This window comes from Bufo bufo, chromosome 5, assembly GCF_905171765.1.
Source record: "Bufo bufo chromosome 5, aBufBuf1.1, whole genome shotgun sequence".
NCBI lineage: Eukaryota > Metazoa > Chordata > Amphibia > Anura > Bufonidae > Bufo > Bufo bufo.
The window spans coordinates 504,477,130-504,502,296 of record NC_053393.1 but is presented as its reverse complement, the minus strand read 5'-3'; the positions used below and the strand labels follow the sequence as shown (position 1 = coordinate 504,502,296).

Sequence of the window (25,167 nt, the reverse complement as noted above, 5' to 3'; positions counted from 1 at the left end):
ATATGTGGTACCTGGATACTGCATCATCAGACGTAGTTCTGTTGCCCATAGTCCATTAAGCAGGTGGGTTGACGGACGAGAGGGGATGGAGTGCTATACGAAAGAGAGTGAGGCTCTGTACAAAAGGGGGCATGACTTCAGTGTTCAGGAGGTATGGAATGAAAAATAAGGGTGGGTCACATTCTGCACCCACCACTCTATTGGATTCCTCAAGCAATGGCAAATATGCTTTAATAAGACATTGTAGAAGGAGATACCACACAAGCAGAAAATGCAGCTAAGAAAACCAGCAAATGTCTCATCACCGCTAACGAGTAGACATTGTTTCAGACTTCTCCTTCTGCTACAGATATCTTCCACCATATTGTTCAAATTATTCCCAGCCTTAAAAAGATCACTTAGCAGCAATAACCACTTTTAGATTGACTCATATTTAATCATATGATCCCCATATGCAAGCTGATGTTGAAACTAGCAATCTTGTTAGAATTAACCCTTTATACAATATAATTTCTTACGACACATATTTAAAAGAGTATACGCATGCTATATTGCTTAGATATGCCATAATATTCTGATCGGTGAGGGTCCGACATCCTGTATTGCCACTGATCCAAACATGAAGGGATGGTCGTCTCTTCAGCGTTTCTTCAGCACAGCAGCACTCCTGGCCACCAACTGTACAGGCAACTAGAGAATGGGGCTTCTGCTGTAGTTACCTGCACAGTGGGTGCCAGGAGCACTGCGGTATAGGGAAAAACAGCAAATGTCCCAGTGGTTAAAAGGGCTGAACTGCCCTCAGGATAGGACATCAGTATCAGATGGCACCCCCGCCAATCAGCTATTTTGGGTGCTGGAAACTATACAGTGTATGGAGCCCAGTATACTGCAGCTCAACGCCCTTTCTCCTGAATGGAAGCTGGGTTGCAGTACCCCAACACAGCCACTAGAGTGTGAAGAACTGTCTGTTTCCAGATCCTTACACAGCATAGTTTCCAGTGCCAAAAACTGCCTAAAACAACGGATCATGGGGGTGCTTGGTGTTAGACTCCACTAACTTGATATTGATGACCTATCCGAGGGGCCTGGACAATGATTGAACAACACCTTCATTTTGAGAATCGTGGGGCTCCAGATGATTTCATCCCTAGTAATTGATGGCATATCCTACCATAAAGCACTTGAGGTCTGTTCACATGTTGATTTAAGTGGATTTGGGCCTCTTTCACACAGTCAGTATTATGCATCAGTATTTGTAAGCACAAACCAGGAGTGGAACCTACAGAGAAAAGGTACAATAGAAAGATGTGTGCCTCTTCTGTGCTTTGGACCAACTCCTGGTTTTGGCTTACAAATACTGATGCAAAAATACTGACCAAAAACTGATCGTGTGAAAGAGGCCTTTGGCACATATTCCTCACTTAAACCTGCAAAAAATCCCCAAACTTGTATCTGATGTATGTGGATGGAGTTTCTGCAACCAAGATTCCACACTATGGCCCCTTTCACACGCTCTCTATTTGGTCAGTATTTTTGCATTAATATTTGTAAGCCGAAAACAGGAGTGGATCCAAAACACAGAAGAAGCACAAATCTTATTATAATACCTTTTCTCTGTAGGTTCCACTTCTGGTTTTGGCTTACAAATTCTGACCAAATACTGACTGTTGAAACAGGCCTATGGAAAATTTCTACGCCTAAGAATAATCTGCAATAATATATAGCATTCTACTTATTCCCATGCAAAAAAGCCAGATTATTAGCCAAACATAGATTAACCCCACTGAATAGGACTAATCCTTAGGCCTGTTTCACACGGTCAGTATTTTGCATTAGTATTTGGTCAGTATTTGTAATCCAAAACCAGGAGTGGAACCTACACAGAAAAGGTATAATAGAAATATTTGTGCTTCTTCTGTGTTTTGGACCAACTCCTGGTTTTAGCTTACAAATACTGATAAAACATACACGGCAAGTATTTGGTCAGAGGCCTTAGGCAGATTCTTGTCACATCAAATTGCATATCTGGAGCGGAAATCCCAGTGTCGGCCATGGATTTCAGATTCGGACTCTGTAGTTAAAGTGTGCAAAATTTGAAGAGAAGTCTAATGCAGAAGAATAATCTTGATCACCAGAACTGGTTCCCACCCAAAGCAAGAGCTGCACATTTGGTTCTAGATGGGTCATTTCCCACAAAGTGTCTGTTGTGTAATCAACAATTTCAACTGTCAATGATACATTGCCTGCTGTCTCCAATGGAGCTCACAATCTAGGTTTCCTATCATCAGTTTGTTTTTTGGTATGTGGGAGGAAACCTGAGTACACGGAGGAACCCATGCAAACACAGGGAAAATATACAAATTCCATGTAGATGTTGTCCTTGGTCAGATTCAAACCTAGGACCCCAGTGGTAACCACTGAGCCACCATACTGTTCTCTATTTGAGGATCATGGGGTTCCAGTTCATCTTCATCGGTCAGTAAGATCTGGTCCTACCTTAAAGGGATAATTTTATTAAAACAATCCCTTCTGAGATTGAAGCTTATCACTGTGGGTCCAACTTCCCTAACAACTAGCGACTGTCCGGAGAAAGCCATACATTTCAAATGAATGGCCAACCATGTGGATGGAGTAATCTCTGTCTCCTCTCTGGTTAATAGACGGGGTAAGATCTAATGTCCTAATAGTGCATATGGAAAGGGGACAGGCTTGAAGCCACAGTGATACTTTTTGTGCAGTATATAGATAGCCCACATTATAGAATAAACTGACCCATACATACATTCCCTGTGGCTAGCCACTGTGTCTGCTAAGGGGCTCATAGAGAGGGTTCCCAACCAAGAGGGGGGTCCAAAATCCATTTTCAACAGACACTGGAAACTTAACAAGTTAAGAGGATATTAATCTAAAGGCCATTTTGTTTCCTACAAGGTATGAAGATGGGATGGAGGAGAACAAGCACCAATCTATCTCAATATCTGGATGGCATGTGTTGCTGAAAATACTGTAATTAAAGGGGTTGTCCACTTTCTAGCTACATGTGACCAATATTTTTGTAAGATGACTATATGGCATGTACTATATAATATAGTCTTTGTTGATATTCTGCACCATTTTCTATATTTCATGGGGTATGACCCCATTGTTGGGCAAATCCTTGTTGGGCAAATCTGTTAGGTCCTGTCCATAAGATGGCCGCTGATGGAGAGTCATGTGACCAGGCAAATCACCTCTATGTGATGTCTCCTCTGTTCAAATACACTGCACCTGCCATCTGTGCTTGCACTCTTGAGAGTTTAGTGCAGGTGCAGTGTATTTGAATGGCGGAGGTTGAGTGATGTGTCTGGTCATATGGCCCTCCATCAATGGTCATCTTATGGACAGGATCTCTGTGTGGACAGCATATAAGATTTGCCTAACAAGGGAGCATGGCATATGACATATAGCAAGCAGCACTGAATATTAACAAAGACTATATAAGTAAGTGACATATTATCATCTTACAAACACATTGGTCTACAGTAATCAGAAAGTGGCCAACCCCTTTAATAGTAGGGTGGTCTGTTTTCACGTTGCTATTCGTTCCCCATTGCACTATGTACAGAATCCATATACAGGAATGATAAAGAAGAGAGTGTCCACTTTATGAAATGAGTAAGCCACTATAGGAGCCAATACAACAACGCAACTTCACACAAGTCAGAAAAAAATTGCAAAAAGTTGGGCACCAGTTCCTACTGTATTTTACTGACACACTGGGGTAGATTTACTAATCCTACCGATGGAGTAACTTTAGGCTGACTATCTAATAAATGCACCAGATTTATCACAGGGAGGCTGGGTGATATATCTGCTACAGGGAGAGACACCTCAGAATTGGACCACAAATTTGGTGCAAAATGCCACATCTTAGACTATGATTCCTTTCCATTAAGCCATGTTCTTTTCCTGACTAAGCACAGAAACTTTCTGTATAGCTAAATGCCCCAAACTGTACCGAACTGCACCAAACTTATGGTGTAATTTATGCCAGAATCCAGGTGCCCATTGGGTCTTGTCTGGCCTTCTATGCCTATATACCTCTGTATTAAATTGCAGTTAAATTCATACAATAATACATTATCTGGACATATTTATGTTGCCAAGTGCACCTACAATAAAATGGAATATGGATTTTAACCCATAGCATGCAGTCGTATTGTGTTGTGGATACATTCGGACAGTTAAAAATTGGTCTTAAATCTCTTTTGCCATATCATGGGCCTGTCTTTATACTCATAGTAACAACTTAATAAGCCTATACTAGTGGTTCTGTCATTTCCATTCTGCTCTCCGACAAGCTTAGATTAGGTAGAAATGGCAAGTCCCTTAAGAGATATTAACTGAGAAAGATGCCCTGGAATTCTTCCACCTTTTAATGCTCCATGGACGCTGATTTCTCTCCAAGTCCTCCACATGATCTACTGCTGGCTTGCGCAGGATTTAACATGACACAACAACAACATGGTGGGATTAGTTTCATGTCTGCCTAGATAATCCGCTAAAGGCTGAAATACTTCAACCTCCTTCAAGTAAAAACCTGAGAAGGAATAAAAGTACATATAAATAAAAATGTATACCCTATATGTATTAACTGTTCATTCCCAAACCAGTGGCTGCCGGGATCGATTTCAGTGTGCACTGTATTGGCACTATAGCCAACTTCTCTCTCAACATCATACTTTCCATCACTTTAGAAGGCCATGGAGGAATACTTAAAAGTTGATATGAGACTAACTGAATTATTTCATGCACTTCACATGCTCTTCAATAGACTTCTGAAGTTATAAATAGTATACCGTACATCAGTGTTTCCCAACCAGTGTGCCTCCAGCTGTTGCAAAACTACACCTCCCAGCATGCCCGCACAGCCAAAGGCTGTCCGGGCATGCTGGGAGTTGTAGTTTTGCAACAGCTGGAGGCACACTGGTTGGGAAATACTGCCGTACATAATGCATTTTTAAAAGGGGGTTTCTAGTTTACTGGTAATAGAGGGGATTCGCGTTTAGCGAAAACAGAAACCAAGTAGAGTGTCTCTCTCCCACTGGAGGATGTCTATATCCACTGATAATGCAACATGAAGAGAAGAAACAAAGTATTTTGCGGCACTCTCCGAAGTTGAAACAGTATAAAGCTTTATTCTTCCTCTTTTCAGAATACTTGTGAGCGGGGTGCAGGGGCGGACAGCTGATTACAGATGATCGGCGGCTACGGCCGTTTTGCATGCAATACCGCGCTTCTTCTGACGCGCATCAACAGTTTTCCATGCAAATTATGGATCTTGTGCTGGTACGAGATGAAAAGGAGTATACGGTCATAACTGATGAATTAAGCAAAGCGCGGGAGGAGTTGCAAAAAAGAGTCCCAATTCACCAATTTTGAAAAGAGACTTAACAAGAAACTTTTAGCTACCCAAATGGAGATCAAGGAGAGAAAGAGGGACAAATTTATAAGGGCCAAAAATGATTATGAACACGATCGAGTGTTCGATTGGGGCAAAAAGAAAACGCGCCCTAAACGTATACCATGACGAGGACGTACTGCCTTTTGGACAACAGACTCGGACTCAAGCTTATCAGAAGGAAATGGAGCAAACCTGGTGAATAAACCCATCCCTTTAGAAAAAGGACGAGAAGGGGACGTGGGAGACATGCAAGAAAAGTCCAAAGAAATTCGCAAGTCAACGAGACGGAGACGACAGGTCTCGTGGCGACCGTAGAAACAGAGGGTGAAACGTCCAATACCAATGCTATGGACATAGTGGTGAACCTTATGGGGTTAGAGCTGCCTCCGGGCTGTGTCCCTCTCCCTAATCGAGGGTTGGGATTCAGCCTAGCAGAGCAGTTCTGCCAGTCGATTTTGAAATTGATTTGTTCCTGTCTGTTCGGAAATTGTTTCTCAAAAAAATGTTCGTGGAATCTCCATCTAGTGAAAAACCTCCGTTGCCTGGGGAAATCCCATCGACAATATCGGAGACTGATTTTCATTTGAAGGGTCGCTTTGATGAGGAGGAGATAGAATGTATTCAGTTCTTGGCCAACATGGAGGCAGAGGAGACAGCCAGGAGTGGTAGCCAGGCGGAGAAACATGTAGGTGGCATCGGGTCCACTTTCCTTCCTCCCATGCTGGCCGGCTCAGCGATAGACCTGTTCCACAAACTGGTATTGAGGGAGATACGTGCACTGATGTATCCAGCAGCACCCCCTAATATTACTGGGGAAGAGTATCAGGCCCTTTTGTGGTTAAAACAACAGGAAAATATCGTAATAAAGCCGGCCGACAAGGGAGGGAACGTGGTCCTGATGACCAGGGAGTATTATTTGGAGGAGGCAGGTAGACAGTTGGGGGACGGCACAGTGTATCAGAAGTTGAGAGAGGACCCCATCCAGGGGATCACCTCGAGACTCTGTACACTAATAGAGAAATACATAGTGGCCGGGTTCCTACCCACAGGTATGGCTAGAAAGCTTATTCCTTCCCATCCCAAAGCTCCCGTATGGTACTTCGTACCAAAAATTCACACGTCACTGGCCCGACCTCCAGGCCGTCCGATAGTGGCCGGGATCGGGTCAGTGACAGAGCCACTTTCTGGCTATGTGGACTGGCTCCTTAGGCCGCTCCTCTCCAGTACTCCGACATACCTTAAGGACACAGGCGACTTCCTCCGTGCACTCCAGCTTTTTGAGTGGAGGAGGGAGTTTAGCCTGGTGTCCTTGGATGTCGAAAGTCTGTATACGAGGATTCCCCATGATTTAGGGCTCCGGGCCATGAATCTCATACTAAATAGAAGCGACAAGGGAATTATGTTCAATAGCTTCATTCATGAGGCACTTGACTTAGTTCTCACCAGCAATGTGTTCCAGTTCGATGGCCAGTGGTACCGCCAGGTACTAGGTACTGCGATGGGCACGCCTGTGTCTTGCACCTTTGCGAACCTGTACCTGGCGGTATTTGAAGAGACATATATATTCTTGGTGGGTAACCCCTTCCTGCGGTTTATACATTTATTTTTACGTTATGTCGACGATGTTTTTTTGGTTTGGTCTGGCGCCGCGAATTAGTGGACTACCTCAACGAGCACAACCAGATGAACATGCGATTCTCTCTGAATTTTGGGGGTGGATCGCTGGACTTCCTAGATGTACACGTTACAGTAGAGGATGGTGTACTACACACCGCGGGCTTTCGCAAGCCCACGGCGACTAACTCGCTGCTCCACCAGACCAGCTTTCATCCGCCATCGGTGAAGGGAGCCATCCCATACGGACAGTTTGTCCATTTGCGGAGGATCAACGACACCGATGGCGGATTTTATCGGCAGGCTAATGAGCTTAGGAACCGATTGTTGGACCGGGGTTACCCGCCGAGAATAGTCTCGACAGCATTGCAGAGAGCAGCAGCACTCGATCGAGACGCATTGCTGGTTGAGAAAGATAGAAGCATCGAGCAACCCCGTTTTGCCTTCGCATTTAAATATAGTCCCGCTGCTGATATTATCAAGCGGGTAATAAATGAAAATTGGGATCTGCTTAAGGGGGATCCTGCCTTGAAGAACCTCACTAGCCAGCGGCCATTGGTTATGTTTAGAAAGTGTTCAACCCTTAAAGACAAATTGGTCAGTAGTGTGTTGTATAAACCGACGGCTGAGACATGGCTCACAAGTAGAAAATCAAGAGGAAATTATAAGTGCGGGCACTGCTCCTTTTGCGCATTGAATGTGTGTAGCAAGTGGCTAAAAATAGGAGGAGTCAAACACGTAGTTAGGGATTTCATGACCTGTCGGACACCCTATGTCGTCTACGTCATCTTTTGTCCGTGTAAGAGGTTCTATATTGGCAAAACAATCCGCCCACTCTTTGAGAGAATACGGGAACATGTCAACTCCATTCGATCGGGCAAGGGATGCCCCCGCTTGATTGAACATATTAGAGCCGCGCATGGCGGCCATCCGCGCTGCCTTTGCTTTGCAGGAGTGGAACAGGTTCGACCCATCCCCAGGGGAGGGGATCGACACCTGCTGCTCCTGCGGAGGGAGGTAAGGTGGATCATACGCACCGGAGCCACCGGAGCAGCGGGGTTAAATGATAGAAATGACATGTCCGTGTTCCTCTAAGATGTGAATTATGAAATGATAAAACCTATTTGTATCAAGTTTCGTTATGGTGAGATAGAGGACTCTTTACGAGGAAGATCCCCTCCTGGATAGCCCTCCCACCAGTGCCATATATATGTGACATTGAGTAACCAGTGGAGATTGCGAATTAGTATTATTACCGCATAGTGAACTGCAAGACACGAATATGTCAGTATAATCATTATTGGACAATTAAATATATGGTACGAATATGTATGTAATAATCTTTTTTATGTATATGATTTTAACGTCACTAATTTAGGCACTCAGCTGTTACCGTAGCCGCCGATCATCTGTAATCAGCTGTCCGCCCCTGCACCCCGCTCACAAGTATCCTGAAAAGAGGAAGAATAAAGCTTTATACTGTTTCAACTTCGGTGAGTGCCGCAAAATACTTTGTTTCTTCTCTTCATGTTGCATTGGATTTTGTTCTCACACTATTACTGCTTGCCGAGCACCACATACGAAGATTCTTTGCTGTGCGCATTGGTCTGAGGGGATTGTCGGATATAGCACTCGATGCAATAGCAGTGCCACCTTATTCTGCTCTCATACTAATATATCCACTGATAATAACTGATAACTGTAATGCTTCATTTCACCTTCGGGGGTGCTGCAGAAATACTGAAAGTTTCCAAATAGGTTCCCCCATGCATTGCAGCTGATTAGTGGAGGGCATCCTATGATAACCTGATTTAAAAAAAAATCACAGTAGTGTCAGTACAAATCTTAGAAGAGGGTACGCACATGAGCTCTTAGATAGCTCTGCATCTGATGCCACCAGATGTAAGTTAGCTATCCTATAAGTCAATGTTTGACCTTTTAGACAGGCCTTAAGACATGGCTTGAAAAATAATTAAGCCAGCACCTCATTTGCTGACAGCTGTTTTGGGGTGATTGCTCCTTATCAGTGCAGAGCAGAGAGTATTGTTTGGGTGAGAAGCCTAGGTCAGGATTTGGTAAAATACTATATCTCCTTATGGAGAACGCTTAAACTGCATGAGGAGTCTTATAGGCCAGGCAATCACCCCGAAACTGTCTGAAGATGAGGTGCTGGCTTAATTATTATCCAAATTATGTCTCAAGGCCTGTTTAAAAGGTTGAACATTGACTTATAGGATACTTGCCTTACATCTGGTCGCATTAGAGGAAAAGTTTGCTAAGAGACCGTTTGCATACCCTCTTCCTAGAATTCCAGAGAAGCGTGTATGGCCTATAAGTCTCCTAATGCTGTTTAGGCGCTCTCCATAAGGAGATATAGTATTTCCCAAGCCCTGACTTAGGCCTCTCACCCAGTTAAGCCGTACTGCTCTGCATTAATGAGGGGTAATCACCCCAAAACTGATGTCTGCAGATGAGGTGCTGGCTTAATTGTTATCCAAGTCATGTTGCAAGGCCTGTTTAAAAGGTCGAACATTGACTTATAGGATAGCTCCCTTACATCTGGTGACATTGGAGGCAGAGCTTAAGAGCTCATTTGCATCCCTTTTTTCCCAGAACTCCAGAGGAGCGTTGCCTGGTCTATAAGTCTCCTAATGCTGTTTAGGCCCTCACCTTAAGGAGATATAGTATTCTCCAAGTATGAATCATAGACCTCTGAGGTTGGCTTCTGTATTCTCTTAATTTGTTGCAATGGATACAGTAATCCTTATATTAAACTCTTCAGCTGATGCAGAACCTCTTTTTTAAAAGGGAGAGATCTGTTTCCACCAGTGACTAATTAATATAAAAATTAATATAAAAAAACCCTCACAATGATTAAACTGTTCTGCGGCATCTGAAGCGGTACATTATGTTGTGTTGCCGCCACTGTGTTACTGGGCGTATTATTTCTTATTTCAGTGCTATTTATAACGATAGAAGGTACTGTCTGTCTATAAGGCACAAAGCGTACCTGTTACAATAACAACCAATACAGTCATTAACCAGTGTCCCAGAACTTAAAAAGTACACACAGTACAGTGCGTTCAGCTCCTGAACAAAACAAAATCACACAATTAGATTCAAAATGAGCATATTATAAGGACACAAAAGGTAAGTAGGACGGCACATAAAAGTTTATTATCATCTGTGAGGTCAGGAAAAAAAAATCTTCACTTTATAGGAAGTAATTTGGTCACCTGATATATTCTGGTTCCATACATAATATACCAAAACAGCCTTAAAAAGTAATTAATGTAACACGAGCTGCAAAAAGTCAAAACAGCATTTTCATTTCCTTCATATTAATGATGTCATTACATAACCAGTAAATACATCTGCAGGGAAGAGGGGGAGTGAAAATAATGCACAAAACAGGGCGCCCTATCACCAGTAGTGCAGGTAGCAGATTACACTGTATGGCATTTCCATGAACGTATACTGCCATGGACATAAACTGTAGCATGTAACATATCAGCAAATTGTATTATCTCTAGTACAAGATTAGATATGTCCCTCTATTCTTTTTATGCTTATAGGCTAAAAAAGCATTAAAGGGGTTTTCCCATCTCAGACAATAGGGGCATATCGCTAAGATAGGGCCGCGCGGTGCGCTCCCATTCACTACTGCGGGGAGAGTGCATGGTGGCGACCGCGCAAGCGCAGTTCGCCCCCATTCACCACTACGGGGAGAGCACTTGGCCGTGGCCGGACCCAGGGAAACCCGGGGTCCTCCGGCCACCACCTTCCTTGTTCCGTTCTAGGTGTGGGTCACAGAGTTGGCACCTATCAGACAATGAGGGCATATCCTAGCAATTTGCCCCCATTGTCTCAGATGAGAATACCACTTTAAGGCCGGGTTCACATGAACATTTCGTTTTCCGTTCTTCTGATCCGTCAGAAGAACAGAAAACAAAAAACAAGGCAAAAAAATAACCAAAACACAAAAATGGATCCTTTATTTTGAGCATCCGCTATGCTAATTTTGCATCCATTTTAGCCATTTTAGTCTAAGATCCGATATTTTAGATGGAAGAAAAAGTACTTTGTAGAGGCTAAAATGGATGTAAACAGAGCATAACAGATGCTCAAAAGAAAGGATTTTTAATTTTTGTTTTCTGTTCTTCCGACGGATCAGAAGAACAGAAGATGAAACGGTGATGTGAACCTACCCTAAGGCCACCTTACACGGGCCAATTGTTGGAAACAAATGTTCATAGTACCAACGTTCATTACCGACAACTGGCTCATGTAAAGGTGCTACCGATCACACAATGAATGAGCAAACACTTAACTCTTGTTTGTCTGACAGTTATCTATCCTGATCCCCCATACACATGCATGCTTGGCTCAGCCAAGCGTGCATGTGTCGTGCAAGGAAAAAAGGAGAAAGCCCTTGCTAGACGCTTTCGGGAGGTAAATCATCTCCCCAGAGGACAAATGGAAAAGGCGTATTGAAATTCAACATGCCATATACTTCTCTCCCCCAACATCTACCATCAGGGGAACGTCAGGAGAACCCCATGCACATCTAATTTAGGACTCATGCAATCAACTATATCTGTGTTGAGGTCTTCAAACCGAAGATATGCAAAATAAGGATGCGGTCCATGTGCAGTCCGCAGCTTGTTTGCAGACCTAATGACTTCAATGGGTCCGTGGTCCATATTTTGCGGACATATTCTATCTTTTTGCGAAACTGATATATGGATGCGAAAAACACATGGATCATCTGTGTGCTTTTGGCAACCGAATGTCTGTTCCGCAAAAGATAGAAGACGTCCACAAAATGCAGACCACGGACCTGTTGAAGTCAATGGGTCCACAAAAAATGCAAAAGCAAAATGGACTATATCTGTATTTTGCAGTTGTGCAGTTTGTGGACTGCAAAATACATATGGTGGTGTGCATGAGGCCTTATATGATTAGCTTCAAAGGGATTGCTGGACCCTTGTTAGCATGGTTAAATGCACATGGCTATCAGTGAGGGGGGGGGAAAGGGCCTGGCGCGCAGGATCCCCTGATTACAGGACTATAAATTACATGGTTACCCATTCATTTGAAAGAGCATCATGTAATACCACATTTCCTCTGTAGGGGTTGCTGCAGCAGCCCACACTTTGATCAGTGGTAAAATCTCATCGTCAGTCATTTTAGCTGCCAGACCGAGGCAATCAGCGGACCGCCAACTGGATCCTCAGTTAAAGTAGAAGTTGTCCAGATGAGATGACCCCTTTAAAATCTTGGATAATTTGATGGAACTATATTTCATGGCTTCCAGAACAGCAGGTCCCGACCACTGGGTACTATTATAAAGTAAATTTATAGTATGACCTTTTTACTACAGCGCAGAGAAATTAATTAAGCTTGCAGTGTGTGTGACTATTACAACTTGCTATTTCATGCTGCTTTCTCTCATTTTATATATTGCAAAACCATTTGCTCAAAGGATCACGTACTTGGGATTAGTTATGTGACAGCTAAGGGATTTAATGTGTCCACATGTGTCGAAAAAATAAAATTAAATGTTTTGCCAATGAGTTGAATTATAAGCATCTTGCAATGAAATGCTGTTAGGTAACACTATACACATAATCCATAAAGCCATCTCATTTTCCACTGCAAAACGATTTCCTTAAACAGAGAGGCCTGAATTACACATCTCACCAAATCCACGCTAAGGAGGCTCCAAATCATCAATTATTTGCTTGCTGAACACGTGTATGAGATGGGGGTCACTGAATACGTAATTTAGGGTTTGTTAATTGGGGGCTACCAATGATACTTTCTGATATTTCATCCTGTACAAGTGAAGTCTTATATCTTGGGGAGCCTGGAAAATCTGAAGTAGGCAATATGAAGCTAAGACCTTTGAAGGAGGAGGCTTGTTTCCATGTTCTGATATACTCTCACTCTGGCCATACAATTTATTTTAATCGACTTTCAGAAAAGACAAGTACATCATTTTTTACATAATCTCCCTGATTTTCAAGACACTTTGTCCATCTGTTAACAAGTTCTCCTACTCCCTCATTAAAAAAATGTTTAGGCTGAGCTGTGAGCCACGAAGGCACCACTGTCTTCACCGCAGAGCCAAAGCTGATTTGCAATTGATTTGCCACATAATCTACTGTCACGCTTCTATACCACAGAATCAGTTGACATGCATACTCAATCGGTCGTGGACGGGGGTCCAGCTTCTTCTTCGTGGCTGACACTTTTGCAACCTTCCTTGAAGTTCTTTATCCATTCATTCACATTTCTTCGCAACAAAACACTTTCTCTATACAGGGCACAAAGTCACAACCTCACAACCATCTTTCATGAAATCACAAGGGGTGCAAATGAACTGATGTAACACGAGCAGTGATTAGGGAGATTATGTCGAAAAATGTCTTTTTTGAAAGTTGATTAAAATAAATTCTACAGCCAGAGTGCGGCTAATTTTTGACTCACCCTTGTCCGTTCTCCTTGGACCCACAAAGGGAAGATTTATGAAGGAGAATAAAAATGTCTTTACTCTACACGTACATGGATCAGCAGCTCTAATAAGAATATTTCTATGCTTATCTTATACAGTCAGTCGAGGTTTTCTTTCAAACTAAAATGCACCCCAATGTTGACTGGTAGACAGAATCAGGATAACAATCATGGGGGCTTAAAGGATTGGCATCGCAACATTCTGCATTTTGGATAAATTTCAAATGCATTATCCAAAAGATTTAGAGCCCATAATGCAGAGATGTAGTTCGATTTTCTTCATACAGAGCAAAGATCTAGTTCGCTGCTCTAAATACCATGGTTTGTTGGTGCCTATCCAGCAGCCAGGGCACTTGCTCCACCAGCCTCCACCTCTCTATGCCTCTGTATAACATAATGATCAAATGTTTGAACTTCGAATTTATGCAGAAGGATGACTCTTTTGGGCTGTATGTGTGATCACCTTCTGCTGTGATGCCTTTAGTAGATCTGGGCATAAACATTAAAAAAGGGGTTATCCAACAATTTTTTTTTACTACCTATCCACAGGATAGGTGATAATTATCAAACTGTAAGGGCTCTTTCACACGAGAAGAGAGCCAAGCCCCGTTCCGGACAGCAGAGACACGGAGCATTAACATGATTGATAATGCTCCGTCCCTCTCTGTGATCTTTTTACTATAAAATCACAGTGAGATAAAGTTGTCACCGTGATTTTGCAGTAAAAAGATCACAGAGAGGCAAAGAGCCTCATCAATCATGTTAATGCTCCGTGTCTCTGCTGTCCGGAACGGGGCTTGGCTCTCTTTCATACAGCAGATTACCCGCACGGCATCCGCTCGTGTGAAAGAGTCCTAAGATGGCCGGACTGCTCGCACCCCCCTCTCCCCCCGCTATCCTGAAGACTCACAGTCCACCCCTATGAATCTCATCAATAAATGATTAATGGTTCTTCAGATTGAATATTCCACATGGCTATGCACGTATGTGTCCCATAGACAACCTTACCAGAAAATGGAGACCGCCTAGCAGTGTAAAAATATAAACAAACAGCCCTTGCCCATGGCGATTCAGCAGGAAATTCTCAGAGGCTGGGTGAAAATGTGGGTGCGAAGACTGCAGGGGAGAACAGCGGGGCAAGTGAGGGGTATTTGAAAAAAACAATGATGGCAGCTCCGTACCCCACAAGTAAAGGTACTTAATTAAACAAAAAAAAACATACATGAAAGGTCCTCTTTAAGTTCATGAGTTTGGGGTCTAGCTAAGTGCCTACTGACCACTCATTCGACCATCGGCATCACGAAACAATCTGCACAGTTGGTTTACCTTCTGAATTCTCAACAATTCTGATTTCTCAAGGCACATTAACAGAATCCACGTGTACACGGGTAATGTCCTGTAACTTAACATGGGCCAGGCAGAAGAAAATGTTTTACTTTACTAACAAAGGTATTTTATAGACACTTTTCAGAAGCTAACCGTTACACATCATAAGGTCAACTCCGAAACTGTATACCAAGAAAAAAAAAAATCTAAAGCTAAAGATGATTTTTACCAAATGTAGAGGATTAGCCAATGCTGGGTGTAGCCTGCCATCTGTCCTTCGGTGTCCTATGGAGTACCTTACACTTTCATAGGCTCTTTGCTCCTTTGTAAGGCAGCATATGGAAACATTTATTGGAAGCTAATGTGATGGATTTTGATTTAGAAAGAACAAAAAGGGAACAGGTTGTGGCAGATAGCCATACTAATTTAGTCTATAAAGGTCATAGTGAAAGTCAATTACTTTTCAGGAGACCCTCCCCACCATAAAACCTTGGCTCATCTGTAACACCTGCTTATAAACTTTTGCCAAATCTTCCCGTATTGTCTGTCTCTTTTGGCTAGACGCTCACAATGAGGGGCTCAAAAATCCCTTCCACCTTCCTTTGTCTTCTCTTTTAGGTTAGCAACAGCAGATACTGTATATATCTAAAATCGGCATCCCAAGTCTAGCCCCATACAGCAGCACAAATGTTGAAATCTCACATTTTTACACCTTCACATTTTTAAAAGGGTTGTCAAAAAATGTAACCCAGGCCAAAAACTGCTAAAAAATAATAAAATAATGCATACTCATTTCTTCACCTGCCACTTCCAGCACTGCAGCCTCCATCCCTCCCGCTGAGCTACTCTTGTCTGGCTGCGGTGATGATGTGCCTGTACGTGCTAGGTGATCACTGCAATCAATCAATGGCCCCAGCAGTTTCACCCATATACCAGTGAAGCGGGTGAGTGGCTGCAGTGGTGTCCAGTGTATATGGGCATGTCACCTTTGTAACTGAGATGATAACAGCATGGCTGCAGCAGCGGGGAGGAGGCGGTGGAGCTGGAAGTTGCAGGGGATAGAATGGTGAAGTAAACCTTCTATTATTATTTTAGTACAACTGCTGACTTGAAATGTTTTACTAAGTTGGACAACCCCATTAAAGAGGTTGTCCAAGTGTTTAATACTGATGACTTAGCTGATTAAAGAGCTAAGCGGTGAGTACTGCAGCCTCCTTGTAGTTTACTAAGCAGAGCGCCATCCATTGTATAGTGGCTGTGCTTGGTATTGCAGCTCAGACCCATTCACTTGAATGGGACAGAGCTTTGCCTAGGCCATGTGACTGATGAATATGATGTTAGTACCCTAGAAAGGGCTGATCAGCAGGGGTGACAGGAGTCAGACGCCCACCAATCAGATACTGATGACCTATCCTGAGGCTAGGTCATCGGCATTAAACTGTTGGAAAACTCATTTAGCATTGAAATGCTTAGCTTTTTTTATCTAAAAAGATTTGACGAAAGTAGAAAACTGTCCGTGGGCCTGGTAAGAAGGACCTAAATAAGTTGCAGGATAGCTTATACAACTTTTTATGCTCATTTTTGCAAAATTCTTGTGACATGTTGTCACACTACTGTTGTTTTACACTACTCTCTCCAGTTTTGAAAAAAGGTTGGGACCTAATCTAAGGCAGAGTTATCAACTCCGACTTTTTAAAAAGTCACAAAAATTGTCAGAATCTTACACCCAGTAAAGGGGTGTCCAAAGTGGAGCAACATCTTAAGATGGAAGTGTAGGGCTGCTTTTACACTAGCATTGAAGCAATATGGCCGGCTGTTCTGACAGAAGAACAGCGTGCTGAAGTCCTCCGGATCTGGGCTGGGAGGATTCTGTCGTTCACCACCAAGGCCTATTGACTGTAATGGGAACAGTCATCTCCCCAGACAAAAAATGTTGTGCGCAGTTGTGTGGCCAAATCCCGGTATAAATTGCTTTACCACTAGTGTGAAATTAGCCTTAGACCTAAAGAGGCACAAAATGTATGAAATATTGTGTGAAAGCTGATATATTTGGCACAAATTACAGCCCTGCAGGGTTTTGCAAAACATACTTTAAATACTATGTACACCTTCAGAGGCAATTCTTGTTTATGACTGCATTTTACTCATTTTTGCCTAAAAATTATATTTTCATTTGGCCTTTATTAAAAATATTAAGCCATTCTATCACAAAGGGTTAACTGTTTTTCTAACTGTGTGACTGGTACTTTCACTTTGTGCTGGTCATCTAATAACCCTTATCTTTAAGCTACTAAGAGGACATAAACACTTATTTTAGCTACATTCTTATCAGTGAAATAAGACCTGAGCTATAATGAGTGTTTATAATGTCAGCGATCAGAGATAAGGAACCCGTCAGCTTCCCAAATGATGGAAAAGAGAGAAAACAGGCTGCTACTGGAGCATCTCAGCTCCGTACAGAAAAAAAGGCTCCATATTTTTAATAAAGACCTATTGAAAAAAATATTTATAGCTTAAAATGAGTACAATGCAATAATAAAAATGCCCCCAAAGGTGTACATAGCCTTTAAATATTCCCCTCATGATAAATCCCTCCACCTACCCTCATGTATTAGATGCATTTACCTGTACAAGAGTCATCTGCGACCCAAGTGCTAATAGTATCTTCTCTGTCTTGGTTGGGTAGGGATTGTCCCGGTGCTTGTACAACCACTGCTTTAACGGGCGTGCCATGTCCTGCAGTGCCTGCCGTTTGTGCCTCACTTTACCGTTTGCGCTTCTTGAGCTGCTATAAAAATAAAAATTTAATTACATTAATGTTACAAGTAAAAAAAAATCACACTGTAAAATCACATTGCAAATATTTGTTGAAAATTGACTTAACTTGTGTCACAGTTGTTAAAGTCTATGGGAGAACTTACCATGGCATTTGCATCTATTTTGTGGTATAATGAATGCACACAGTCTTGGTGCACTTCATGTTTGCACTTACAATCTGTGACCTTTTTCAGCCTTTTACTACCTTCAAAAGTGGCAAGAAAAGTGGGTTGAGTCTCACAGAAGTGGTTTGGTGAACGGGGTCGGTGCCCTCCCAGATTTACTATAATCTGTGCCAGAAATTGTTGCAAATTATAGCACAAATCTATTCCTGTTCATAGCAGAGATAGATTTCCATTCCTGACGCAAGGACTGGGCACAAAACACAAGTCTGAATTTCGTTCACCTTTACCTTGCACGTTACATATCTTCTGCCAATCCTGACTCACGCCCTGTATTATGGTGCAGCAGGTCAGCACTGGAAACAGTCATCAGGTTTGATGTTGCAGTGGGACAGTTTTTTTTTTCAATGTTAGATTAGTTTGGGGCCTGTTGTAAAAAGGATACATCCCAGAATGCAAACTACTGGAACAGGTTCTGAGCAAGCAAGGCATGCTGGGGAATTTTAGCTCTAAATATCATATCACAGCTAAAGAGAGACTCCTCTCTTTCTGTCAGAACAGTGTAGCATGCTGCTTAAAGGGCTTTTCCAGGACTACAATAGTTTTAACAGATATGCTCATGTAGTCGCTTCCCTCATATACATCTCGCTCATGCTTTTTTTTTTTTCATTTTGGACTCCTGACCCATTTTCACCATGTACATTAATTACTCTGGTTTGTTTCCATCCTGTATGTAGCACTTCTTGTTCCTGTATCCAACCAAACCCATGATGCACTTCTCCTTCCTCTGCCACAGCCCCAGCACCGCCCCTCACAATGTCCAGCTAGTTTATAGCTCCTCCCACCCAGGGAGTTACATAGACACTCCCTTATCACTGCCCCGCCCATGGACATAACATGACAGGAAATAAGAAAGAGCTGCATGGACACGATCATGTGACCACAGCCCAGAACAGGACATAGGAGCAATAAACATAAATGACATAAATTACAAAATTACAGTTACCTTCATGCATGAATATTGGGATGTTGATACAAAGAAAAACTCCTTTGACCCCTCCAGACTTCCGACATACATGTACGTTTGAATTTCAGCATTTAAACATGGCGCCCGCTCAGCAGCTGAGTGGGCACCATAGCCACCAGGTTTCTGCTGTTTTAAAAAGAAAACACCTGGGGCTAATGTCTGCAACCCTTGAGATGCTGTGGTCATTTGTGACCACAGCATCTGAGAGGTTTTTTCCCCATGAGTGCTGCAGTCCTGGGGCCCAAGCAGCATCCCCGCACTGAGTTCGCTGTGGTAGCCTTGAGCTTTAGGAAGGATCCAAGGCTACCACAGCAATAGTTCAGTGGAAGCATTGATCAGACGATCGCATGTTCAAATCCCCCAGGGGAGTGTCAAAAAGGGAAAAAATTGTTAAAAATAAAAAAATATATATATATAGACTTCAAATCCCTTACCCCATATTAAAAATAAATACAAATAATAAAAAATAAAGATCACAGGTATTGGCGCAACCCAAAATGCCCAAACTATTAAAATATAAATAAATTTATCCATAATTTGCCTTTTTCTTCTTTGCTTCACCTCCCAAAAAAATGAATAAAAAGTGATAAAAAAGTCATACATATTCCAAAATAGTATCACTAAAAACTACCAACCGCCACGGAAAAAATGATCTCTCACTCAGAATCGTAGATATAATTATAAAATAAAGTTCTGAGGGTCAGAATATGGTGATGCAAAGAGAAAAACAATTATTTTATTCAAAGTTTCTATTTTTCATGTATTAAAACACACAAAAAACTATAAAAATGTATTATCACTGTAATCGTAGTGACCGGGAGAATGAAGGTAACATGTCAGTTTTACCGTATAGGGAACTTCGTAAAAATTTAACTCATAAAACTGTGGCAGAATTGCATTTTTTTTCTAATTCCACCCCATTTGGAATTTATTTCCAGTTTCTCATTACATTGTATGCAATATTAAATGAAGTACAACTTGGTTTTCAAAAAACAAGCCCTGATACGTCTATGTAAACACAGAAATTTTAAAAAATTGGCTTTGGGAAGGTAAAAAATGAAAACGCACACATGATAAATCGCCTGGTCCTGAAGAGGTTAAAGTCTATAGTGAAAGGGGTTATTTAACAGCAGAATAATATGTTTTCTTATTTAAGAATAGTAAAATTGCTTAACTTATCTCATTTATTGTTCAAATCTGCTTAGATCATCTTATTTCAGATGATCCTTCTCTCCTGCTCCCCGCAGCTACATTTTCACCTTTGTGCCGATACAGGAAGGGAACCTCTTCTCTCTGTGCTGGTGTCATGCTTGAAAAGGGCTGGCTGTATAGCTTAGTTTATTAGCCAAGCTAGCCTCCTTCTTTGTCATGGCTGATGCAGACACAGAGAAGAAAAATGGCATAACTATTAAACTGAGGTAGACAGACAGCTGATTTTAAAGGCTCTGTACAACTTCAGAGGCAATCTTTGTTTATGATTGCAAGTTACTAACTTTTGGCTAAAAATCTTTTTTTTCAATTGGCCTTTATTAAAAATATTGAGCTGTTCTGTCACAAAGGGTTAGCTGTTTTTCTAACTGTGTGACTAGTACTTTCCCTTTGTGCCAGCCATCTGATAAACCTTATCTCTAAACTACTGAGAGGTCATAAAGACTTATTTAAGCTACATTCTTATTAGTAAGATAACAACTAAGTTATAATAAGTGTTTATAAGGTCAGAAAGCAAAGGTAAGGAGCCCGTCTGCTCCTGGTCTGACGGAAAAGAGGGAAAATCCACAGGGTGCTTCTAGAGCATCTCAACTCTGTACAGAAAAAGGGGCGCCATATTTTTTAATAAAGACCAATTTAAAAAAAAATCTTTTTTAGCTTAAAATGAGTACAAATGTGCCTCCAAAGGTGTACATAGCCTTTAAGTAAGTCACCAACACAGTCTGTATTGAAACAGGCAAGGAAGTGGATCTGTAAGGACCAGGAGAAGGAGTCTAGTATAGAACAATCTATGCAGATTTGAAAAATAATGTGTATTAGGAAATTCAATAATTTTACATTTCATAAACAATAAATTATATTTCTGTTGCGGGACAACCCCTACACACTACAAACCATGTGGCCAATCAATGAAAGAGTTTTTTCGGTACTTTGATATTGACGATCGATCCTCAGGACAGTTGATCAGTATCAGACTGCTGGGGGCTGTTTCGGACAGCCGGAAACTATACAGTGGACAGAACCGGAAGCAGAAGGCCAGTCATTGGCTGCAGCAGCGCACAGTGGAAGACCAGAGAAAACAGCCGAAACAGAACGGTGGGGAGCATGTGAGCATGGATTTTTCCACAGGCCTTCCCAACTGGGGTGCATATTAGAAAAAAAAAATAAAACTTTAATGAATTATACCCATTGTGTTTTGGTTTGTGGTGTTTTGGTGGCTTTTTGTGGGGGCTTAGGGCAGTGGCGTTTTTTTTTTAAATGCTTTGGGAAGGGACAAAAAAAATGCAGAAAAAATGTATATTACAAAAAAACATCAAAAATGCTTGAAAAACACTATGAAAAACACTCATGACGTATTTTACCAGCGTTTAAAAGAATTTAAAAAGAGTGTATGAAGGACGCTAAAAGTGGCTAAAAACGTAAAAAAAAACTGCCTTATGTATTTGCATTCGTTGCCACTCATAAACGACAATGTAACAGCCTTCTCTTTTAATAAAATGCCCTCTAAATAAAAGGGATAGAAAGGGAAGAACATGTCTAGGTCTGTAGAACAGAAACGGTGAGCTCTAGTCTCTCTTTCTGCTCCAGCATTTGGATTTGATGATCTCGGGCATTTTCGCTGTAGAACAGATGTGTTACAAATTACATTTTCAACAGTCTGACTGCTCCAATTTACCACATTAGGGGTTTGGCTGTTGCTTGAGAATTTATGCAGATATGACAGCTTGTCACACACCTCATTTACTTATAATTGGGCCTACTTAAATCAATCATTATTTAAAAAGTTTACATAGTAAACCGCACAAAAGGGGAAGTGGCCGAGGTTTTCACGCTGAGGGCAGAAGGCCGAGACTGAAGAAGCCGGAGTGAGCGATACGTTTTTGATTTGGGAATTTTGGTCCAATAGGGGTTAATTTCTGTGCAATTAATTTGCTGGTCATTCTGGTATACTACACATGTGCAATTTTTTGGGTTTGTTTTCTGCATCTTTTTCAACGTTTTTCTTTTTTATCTTTTGTTTTTCAAGTTACAGCAAAACCGCAGCAAACACCAAAAACAGCAGAATAGGAGTTTAAAACTTGTTAACATTTACAGGAATTATTTCTCTTATTAGTTTAAGGGTTAATTATTCTTTCAGCACAGTATGGTATTCATAGGACGGTGCATTTCTATATGTTATATTGTGATATTTATTTACTTTTTTAAATTATTTTATGCACTTATATAGCGCTGACATATTCCACAGCACTTTACAGACATCATCATCATAACACTGTCCCCAATTGGGCTCCCAAGCTAAGGTCCCTCTCAGAATGTCTTTGGAGTGTGGGAAGAACCCGGAGAACCCGGAGGAAACCCACGCAAACACGGGGAGAACATACAAACTCCATGCAGATGTTGTCCTTGGCCGGATTCCAACCTAGGACCTCAGTGCTGATAATGTTCATGTCTTTTTAATCGTTCCCAACACTATTACTAATACTTAAGGTTTACAAAAAAAAAGAGAAACATGAGAAAACTTTAGTCATTTTTAATTTTTTTGCAGATTTGTCATTATTTATATTGGTTTTATATAATAGTAAACTTTTTAAACATCTTTTACCCTAACACAGTTTATATTCTGCGCTTACGGCATTGTTTCATTTAATATTACTACTGCATGTACAGTATACATGGCTTAAGGATATATTGGTACTTATATAACCATATGATTAGGTATTGTTTGCATATTTCTACGCTTATATAACATAAAATGATTATATGAAATGTATAGATTTTTTTATAGAAAACATACGGCGCCAAATGATGACATACTTTTTATTATTTATTATTATGACACACTCCCTCATAATATTATTAGATAGTATTTGTGGATTATTATACATGTGACATATGATACATGCTTTTAGAGAGCTTCAACATTTTATGAATCATACGTTTAGCTATTGGTTAATATCATAACATAAATGACATATAATATTAGAATACTATAAAATGCTATACCTATATAATATCCCGCTATTAGAAACTTGCTGCACATTACTGTAGTTTTATGAACTCATACTACGGAATGTCGAAATTATATTTTACATGCGTGACATTAAATCAACGACATCATGATGTTAGGTACTGTTTACAGAATACAACATTGATGGATATGATATGGACGATATCAGAAACTGGTTGCGTATTTTTTCACTTATTACAGTATTACGTATTATTATTATTATTATTATAGTGTTATGCAGTATTATTAAAGTATTATATATTGCTTAATGTACAGTAGTATTATAGTTTATCATAATACTCGTAATTGTTTAATTGGCTTTTTTAACCATATACAAAGGTATCAGCACATTTATTGCATGCCCACTATACTGGTCAGTACCAATACACTAAACCACATGTGTATGAAACCTACAAAATGCTAAATAACTACAAGATATGGTATGCACAGTACTGTACTGTAGTTATAGTTATATGATAGGATATAGATATATAATGGCACCCTATAAGATTAGCTCATTGTAAGTCTTTTTCCTAATAATACCTAAACAGTCTACCAAATAACAAATAATCATAACTCCTAGAATAATCAAAAATATTGTAAACTAAATTAAGATAAATGTGACTAATTGTTCAGAAAATGAACAGAGAATAAACTGCGATTTTAATGTTGCAACTTTATAAAACAGAGAGAAGACATGGAGCGTACATATCCGCATGCTACGAATTGATCTGCTGCTAAGCATCAATTATAAAGTGTGCACAGGGCATCCTGTATATGTTTCCATTAGATAGATCGTAAATGTAATTATTGTAAAGAGTAAAAAAATTAATAATCAAATGCAATATGCTAATAATGCAGAGAATACAACACAGATACAGTAGCTAAAACAATACAGAGAATAGAACATGACTATAATATAATATAATACAGAGAATAGAACATGACTATAATACAATACAGAGAATAGAACATGACTATAATATAATATAATATAATACAGAGAATAGAACATGACTATAATATAATACAGAGAATAGAACATGACTATAATATAATACAGAGAATAGAACATGACTATAATATAATATAATATAATACAGAGAATAGAACATGACTATAATATAATACAGAGAATAGAACATGACTATAATATAATACAGAGAATAGAACATGACTATAATATAATACAGAGAATGATACACACGGAACTATAATATAATATCGATAGGAAAAATACATACTAGCACAGGGGTAGGCAACCTCCGGCACTCCAGCTGTTGTGAAACTACAACTCCCAGCATGCATATTTACTCTGCTCTTCTCCAAACTTCCACAGTAATGAATGAAGCATGCTGGGAATTGTAGTTTCACAGCAGATGGAGTGCTGCAGGTTGCAAACAAACTAGTACAGAGAAACACAGACAAGAGATCCATAGAAGTCTATGGAGAGGGGAAAGATGAGCAACCTGAGCTGCAAGAGGGAGAAGCAGATATTTTCCCTGACATATTATAAAGTGTTGGGCCTCAGGTGCGCAGTGTTCCCAGGGAAAGCCACCTAAGCTGCTCTGGTCGCAATTGACCCCGGCATCTGAGGGGTTAAATGTCTGCAATCAGTGTTATTGCTGACTACAGGCTTGCTATGGCGTCCACTGTCCTCGCGAGAAGACGCCATCTTTAGCGACCTGACCAGCATTTCTGTACCCAGTTGCTTTACACATCCATGTACAGATAACACCTACATACTAATACATGTAAGCTTAGAACCTTAAAAACTGGAATCCTCCTTGTGGTTTCCTTATACCTAGGGGAAAAATATTTTTTGTTCTAATTGTTTTTATATTTTCCATATGAAATACCGATATAAGATACGTCAATATGTTCAAAATATTAGAAGACTATGAATCTATTCCACTCGAAAACACATCATTGACCCTTGGTACTGAAAGTGTTCCAAGGGTTTTATCAGATTGGTTGATGTCCCGCAATCATCACGGGCTGCAGGTTCAGCTACGGTTTTTAGTTACTACACAGTGCCGCGCTTATACCTCTGACGGATGCCTGCGTTCCCGTACATCAGTCCTGA

The 25,167-nt window shown here is 40.8% G+C and overlaps 1 protein-coding gene across 3 annotated transcripts in view; it reads right to left on the bottom strand.

Annotated features, from left to right (window-relative positions):
• The window catches only part of MKX (mohawk homeobox), a 119,655-nt gene that overhangs the window by 77,145 nt on the left and 17,343 nt on the right, over nucleotides 1–25,167 (bottom strand). For 2 of the 3 annotated variants that reach the window (XM_040434343.1, XM_040434346.1), the window contains exon 3: nucleotides 17,525–17,687. In XM_040434343.1, coding sequence (XP_040290277.1) covers nucleotides 17,525–17,687 — 163 coding nt within the window. The remainder of the gene's footprint in view (nucleotides 1–17,524; nucleotides 17,688–25,167) is intronic. The other variant, XM_040434345.1, reaches the window with a different exon arrangement.